Consider the following 7,500-nt stretch of genomic DNA (forward strand, 5'->3'; position numbering starts at 1 on the left):
CTCAATGTAGCTAATCTAAAACAACACTGGAAATATGCCACCTCCATATATTATACATTTTAGTATTTAGCTCTAATTTTAGAAGATTAGAAAAAAATGGAGAGAGTAATTCATCAAAAGAAATCTTTCTCTTTTTACTAATTTTTTTTCAAAGAATATAAAACACTACTGCATACTAACGAAGATGGTGCGACCACGAACATATTCATTCTATTGCGAATTTTAGAATTTAATTATATTCCAGCTTTCAGAAGCATTTCAATATTAATGAGCTAACTGGTGGGAAAATACTAGTCACTATTTATCAATCCCTTTTCACTCCGCCAGTCCATTTACCATTAGCGAATGTTGCAGTGTATTCCAAACACCAATCCTTCCTCTGAAAGACAGAGCTGCTTTAAGTCAAACTACTAACCTCTCTAAAAACACAAAAGCCATAAAAATGATGATAAACACTCTGTTCTCAACACAGACCGCACTCTGCCAGAAGTTCATAGCAAACAAAATTTTATTTTGTTTACTTCACCACTGCCTGCTAAATTACATTTCTGAATAAGGTATCTTGGGCACAAATGATCAGTCCATTACACTTGTAAGCACTTTAATTCTTTGCGGAACACTTTACACATAAGTAACTCTACGTAAAGATAGATTTATAAAGCATTTCACTGTTTCACTTTGTAAGAATTCATTTTAACATATTCCCCACGGTTTTTCAGTTCTTAGAGTCTATAGTAAAAATACACGAATTGAATGAAATAACTGCAATCATTTCTAGCAGACACACTAGTCCCTAGTGAACTTAAAGGCCCATGCTAAAACATAAGGACAAAAGAGTCAATAATCTTAGGTATCTACCTATATTAATATAGTTAAAACATAACCCAGGGAAAGGACATTTACAAAGGTTTTTGTGTGTTTATTTACTAAAGGATTACATATCTTTCCGTAGACACTTCCTGAAGTGCCTGTGTAAGTGCCCACTGTTCCCATTGTGTTAGATCACTTTAGAAGTGATTTTACTCCATAAACATGGAATACATACTGAAGTTTATAAGTCACCTGGAGGACTAAACTTTTGTATCCACTTTTGTTTATGGTTTACATGAATGGACTGTGCAGAACAAAGTCAACTTGAAGCTCTGATTATAAACACATCTTAGAGACTTAATCATAAAATGCCTCCAGAGTACTATAAAGCATGGCCATGAATGTGCTCTGTTTTCTGTTTGTTTAAGATCTAGTAAGATCATAGCTATGAAGAAAAAAGAAAGTCATTTCCTAGCATTTCCTTTCAGAACCTGTCATTCTTCCGTACTCAACAGTGATGTTCATTTTCAGCTGTTATTTTCAGCTGCCTTTTAAAATGCATTCCACCAGATTCTTAGGAAAAATAGACCTGGCTGTGAGTGCTTAAGACTGTTACTGAGGGTAGTTGGCACGGATTTTACAGCACTCCAGTAGTGGCATATTTTCTGTAAATACACTAAAGGAAAAACAGCACCACTATGAAAACTGCATTTATTGTTGCAAAATTGGCAAATCCTGGGACAAAAAAAAAAAAGATAACAATTTGTCTTGGCAAAATGATACGTTTAAAATAATAGGTAACCCATCAAAGTTCTAGGTCTAGCTTGTAAAAGAGTACTCTTGAAAACAACACTGCAAGGTTATCTTTTTAAATGGTGCTATTATTTTAGAATCATCCTGTGAAGACCTACTATAATATGAGCACTTCCTTAACTTTTGAGATACACTGACGCTACATGCAAATGAAATGGCACACATTTTCAATAATCCATTATCGAATGCACTCAATTTTAATATTTACTACATTTACTCTGCACGCAATCCTGACTTTAAACAATCCTGATTTTAAAGCAAGTATAATCTTTCAAACACTCCTGTCCCTTCTGGCCTAATGTAAGTCCATGCATTGCAAGCTTTCTCTTCTGTCACTATTCCTGCAGACCTGAGTAGCAGCTATTTTTTGCTTGAAAGGAAAATTTCATTAACAAAATCAAGAAAATGAATCTGTCTCTTTAAAAAAGTAATGGGTTACATTGAAATGCACCCTTTTTCTCCCAGTTGTTTACTTTTCTAGACTTAAAGAGAACAACTGCATTAAATAACACACTAAAGGAACATTTTTTTTAAAAGCTGCTCTTACAATGTGATCAGAAGATATATATCCAAAATATCCTGGAATACATTTTCAAGAAAAACAGCATACATGATCACAGTGCTTATGTGACTCACAATCCTGCCACAGACTGCCACTAATTAACAGCTAGTATTTACAGCTACAACTGGCAAGCATCTGTGTTGCAAAAAGTCCTTGTGGTCCTGTTCACCTTAGCTCAGACTTGGAAGAAATTCATTGTATAAAGCCAAGTATCAAGTAATGTGGCCCTCTGGTGGAAAACCACGTATCATGTTCTGCAGCGCGATGTTAGACAGCAAGCCAGAAGCTCTAAAATATTTGTAACAAAGCTTTCCCTGCACCCTTCCGAAATCACCCTGTGAACTTAATTAATATCCTGACACCTGAAGGGCACTCTGGTGCTGCTGTGACGTAACCAGTATGAAAATTCTATCTTTACCCATCTTGCAATCATGCTCCAAATAACAATAAATTCTCAGCATCCTCTAGCTTCACACAACATGCACAGTTTGCCATGAATGCATTTTCCATAGTGAATCCAACAAGCTACTCGTGCTAAGGCAGCACTGAGCAAAACAAAACTTACCTGCTGTTGCTGCAGATGCAGCAGCTCCACTGTGCTTACTTCCGCGCTGGTGTCACCACTTGATCTTCCATCTCTGCTGCCAGCATCTAATTGGCTGCTTAGAGTGCTCATTCCATTTTGATTCATTGAACTGTTGCTTATTGTCTCTGTCGCAGATTCCTGCATCATGACTTAATACCTAAAAGTGATTAAGAAGTATCAATTAACACACGTTACACCTTCACACTTCCATTATCAAGATGTCCCTCTCTGCCAATTACAGAGACAGCATCCTTGGGAGGGGGGTGGGCGGGGGGGAACCTTGAATAATCATTTACCAAGAAAAGCCATACAAATTCAGCTTTCACCCAGATACTAAGCAGTGGAATTATGGATTCTATAATCAATTTTTCTTTGGTTACATTTAACAGCCAAACTAACATACCATGCATATAGCATGGTCAATAGCATTTATGAATGACCACATTTTAAAGTCTCCCCATAAAACCAGCTTAAATGAAGGCACGATTGCACTGTTCTATGTTTCCTATTATCTACCTTTGACAACCATGGATGACTATACAGCCTTGTTTTAAATATTCACTGTCTTGATTCTGTCAGAATTTTACAGCACATCTTATGCAAGGCTGTTGTTTAATGATGCACAGCTAATCATACAAAATTAAAATTTTGTAAGGGTGTTACAAATCATATGGTATCCACAAATGATAAATAGTATAATGGGTTTCTCCTTTTTTGTGACTAAATAAAATTTTGCCTTGGAGGCATTTTAAGAAAAAGCTTCTGCTGCAAACACGTCAGATATTGCCTATTTTTTTAATCAAACAGCTCATATTCATTTATTTTTCTGACATTTAAAACATTTAATACTGTCCTTCCTGGGAAGTAATTAAGCTTATGCATGAGCAGCAATCAAACTGTTCACTTGAAGATGACTTAAAACTCAATTTTAACATAGGCAAATAAATGAAAGATATAAAATTAATTTTCCAGGCATGTATTAGATATGAAAGCTGGAAATAAAATCTATCAAGAATATCACTAATGATTGTGCTAAAAACAGCATAAATTATGCATATTACCTTCTCTACAGTAATAAATGTTTTATCATTTTCACTGCATAAATATACTGTACTTTCAGGATAGCAATGAGATGTCCTGCCAAGATCAGTGGAAATTCTTGCAGTAAATAAAGAACCAATACGCTCCTACAAACTGTAATTTCACACTACATCTTGAATCTGGGATTTAGAAAGACCAGTTTTGGCTCGCAAAGGCATTTCAATCCTGCACCATCACCTAATTGATGCAGCTCTCCACTCTCCTTCCACGGACGGAATTTCAGAAAACAAACCACTTGCTCTGTGACTTCGACAGTCATGCCAGCTAAACAGTGGACTTAGCCTCAAGTGAAACAGGGCATTAAACTTGGGATTCACTTACTCTTTTTCCCTACATGACTGTCAGACTTTTGTCAATCTTAGAACCTAGAAATACATTTATTGTAAAGCAAATGCAAACTTAGTATTTCGTCCTGTCATAGAGTAAACCTGTCCAGGTATATTAGAAAATGATATTATGCACACGTATAGACACACAGAAACATCCAGAAGTACACACACACTCCAGTGGATAGTCTTAATACCTATTATAGTTTTTCAAATTAATTATTTTAACAAGAGTTGTAACAGCTATTTTTCATCAAGTCCTAGATTGCTAGACTATCTCTCTGACTCTTAAAAGGTCAATTTCAAAAAAGATCTACTGATTTATAAATACACCATTGCCAGCTTAACCAGCAAAACAGGCTAGGTATAACAAAAACTATATAAACAATTTAAAGATGTTCCTAAAAATAATCATCACAAAGAAGCTAATTTCATAAGTATCTAAGCAACTTCTGAACCAAATGTGATTATGAACAAATAGGATTTGCACCTTATTGAACATTAAAAAAAGAAAAATCATATAAACAAAAACTGATACACAATGATAGATTTTACAAGAGAAAAACAAAGCTAATATTCTTTTCTGAGATTAGGCAGCTAATAAGTATTCAAATTAGGCATAAATTTTACATGCACAATGTTTAAAATATTCAGAGAAAAGGCCTGATTGCCTTTACTAGTTATATGAAAATCATAATATCGGTCTTCTCAAATTGTAGAAACAGACACAACTTTTGCATATTGCAGGTAAATTTTACTATTAAAAATATATCTGAGGTATACATATGTGTGCAAATGTATGTTTTTATTTCACCACCTAATTTTATTCAAAATTCTTATCTCTGGATGGAGCCTGCAACACAAAACATAAAAACAAAGAACAGTGTTGTCAAATGAGGAAGACAGGTGCAACGTTGAATTCTGACCTTTAGGTAGTCAGCGCAAGGACCAATTGCAAGAATGAAAGAATTCTGCATGTATTAGTGCGTTATAATCAAGGCCAACAAATAATTAAGAATAATCAACAAGCAGAGTAAGAGTCATATGTCTAAATCTTGAGTTTAATTATGAAGAAAGACCTACATATCTTCCAATTCCTATTAACTAAGGGATTTTATTACCACGTGTAGTGTTTTTGATTTCTAAAGCCCTAGACATTGTGGTTTATATTTTAAGATCAATCATACAGGAGTTGGAAAAAATAACGCGGTAAAAACTATTCAGCAATAACAGCACTTTTTGCTCTCTATAAGACAGGAGCACCTGATCCGACATTCATTTGAAAAACAAAAGCAACTGTGGTATTAGATGATTGCAGGGTGTCTTTCGCCTCAAGGAAGAAAGCCTGGAGTATGTCCACGCTGAAGGAGACATTTTTTTTTCCCAAGGAAAATGGAGATGATTTCTGGTATTTTACTATGTTTCTCCTCATAACACCTTCACGTTTTTGTCCCACCAGAGGAAATATTTCCAGCGCAATGTGAAGGGGTGTTTACCTTTTACGTATATTTTAAGTAATGACAGATTCAGCACATTCTTTCCAAGTTGAATGTGCTTTTGATCCCAAACACATCAAACTAAATTATTCATTCTTCTCAATCCTACCACAAACATTTTACAAAAATCAGTGAAAATACATTGCAGATCATGAAAGGGAAAGGTGAGTTTGGGAGTCGCTGTCTTAATGTTTGTCTGGAATGTTATAAAGCCCTGCGTATTTCATCCGGCACTCCTTTCCAGCCTCCCCAGAAACGAACTCTTCAGATCCTGCACTCAGAGCTGCAGTTCTACTTTTCAGTCCTGTATGAAGTTCTCCCTTCTTCCCTTTTTCTCCGTTTTTTTTTTCTTAAGGCAAGTCACTGTACAGATACTTATTCTCTACACCAGTTCCCTTTTGAAACATTAAACTGACACTGGAACTGACTGCACAAGATTGCATTTTCTCTTCCTAAACAACTTGAATTGAAAGGTTACTTAGTGTAACAATATTTACTTGCAGAATTGTGTTGTTACCAAGGGTATAATGGATGGTGGCTATGCAGGTTTACGCAAGAATGAGTGAAGCATGAGGCATTAGCCATGTGTTTGACATGTTTCAAATTGCTATAATCCAGCATTAAACACACCCAGCAATTCATGCCATTTCTTGCAGCCATAATCTTGAATAAAGCGTGCACAACCACTTATTATATAAATTAGTATATGACTCCCTGTTATAGTCACAACAGTGCTTTTGTGTTTATTTTGCATCAAGATGTAGTCTTTTATTTGTACAAATAGCAGGATATAAAGACATAGCTCAATTAGACCTCCTTACTTTATGATAGGGTAGTACTGAATGCTAGACTTGTTGGTTTTATTTTTCCTTTCAGAGTTATAGGTTCTGTTAGTATAAAGCTGGATCATGTGAGATAGTTCGACGAGGAGCAGTAGCAGAAACCTGCACACATCCTGTTCTGTGTTTGCGTGATGTTCAAAAGTTCGAAACTTGACCTGGGCCAATACAGTTAATTGTGTTATCTCAGCCACCACCAGGGACACTATTGGTCCTGGTTGCTTACTCAACTGCTATTCTCTCAGGTCTCTCTCATCTTTCTTTTCTCCCTCTCTCATCTCGCCTGCCTCCATCCCTTCTTTGCTGTCTTCCACTCCCCACTCAGTCCTGCAGGTGTACACGAAAATGTACATACATCAACTTACTTTTGTGCCTAACAACATATGTCAACTGTGGTAAGAAGAGGAAAAAAAAACCACAAACGCACAAATAAAACAACCTCCTTGCTCTCTGATTTAATATGAGGATAATCTATCTTATAATTTCCCTGTCTTAATATTAATTTTTGAGGTTTGGGGGCATCTTATTTAATCCAACAAACGGGTGAACAAAGAATGAATTCCCCCAAACACTAAGAACAAACAATATAGAAACAAATTTCTAACCATTATTCCTGTCAACTTATTTACACTGGCATAAAGTCATACTTTATGACTAGTACTTAGTTATTGCAACCAATATTTATTCAATCAAATATGTAGATTAAATCTAAATTATTTTGGATTGAACATTTAAAGAAAATTATCAAACTACAAAGTTACTGATTCCTTAATAGTCTAATATTATACATTTCAACGTTCAGTATGAATAAACCTATGTATACAACAAGAAACCACATTTATCTCTGAATATCAGCTAAAATCTGATGTTGAAAACTTAACTGTGATGCAAAACTTCTGAAAGAAATCAGCATTTCTATAACAATAACTTCTGTGCTCGAGTGAAATTAATTCATCATGGACATCAT

General features: G+C 35.2%; 1 protein-coding gene across 8 annotated transcripts in view; it reads right to left on the bottom strand.

Annotated features, from left to right (window-relative positions):
* FOXP2 (forkhead box P2) overlaps positions 1 to 7,500 on the bottom strand; it is a 353,823-nt gene that overhangs the window by 234,507 nt on the left and 111,816 nt on the right. For all 8 annotated transcript variants that reach the window (XM_058654887.1, XM_058654886.1, XM_058654885.1 and 5 more), the window contains exon 2: positions 2,751 to 2,928. In XM_058654887.1, the coding sequence (XP_058510870.1) occupies positions 2,751 to 2,918 (168 nt within the window). In that variant the 5' untranslated portion in view covers positions 2,919 to 2,928. The remainder of the gene's footprint in view (positions 1 to 2,750; positions 2,929 to 7,500) is intronic.

This window comes from Ochotona princeps, chromosome 25 (genome assembly GCF_030435755.1).
Source record: "Ochotona princeps isolate mOchPri1 chromosome 25, mOchPri1.hap1, whole genome shotgun sequence".
Taxonomy (NCBI): Eukaryota; Metazoa; Chordata; class Mammalia; order Lagomorpha; family Ochotonidae; genus Ochotona; species Ochotona princeps.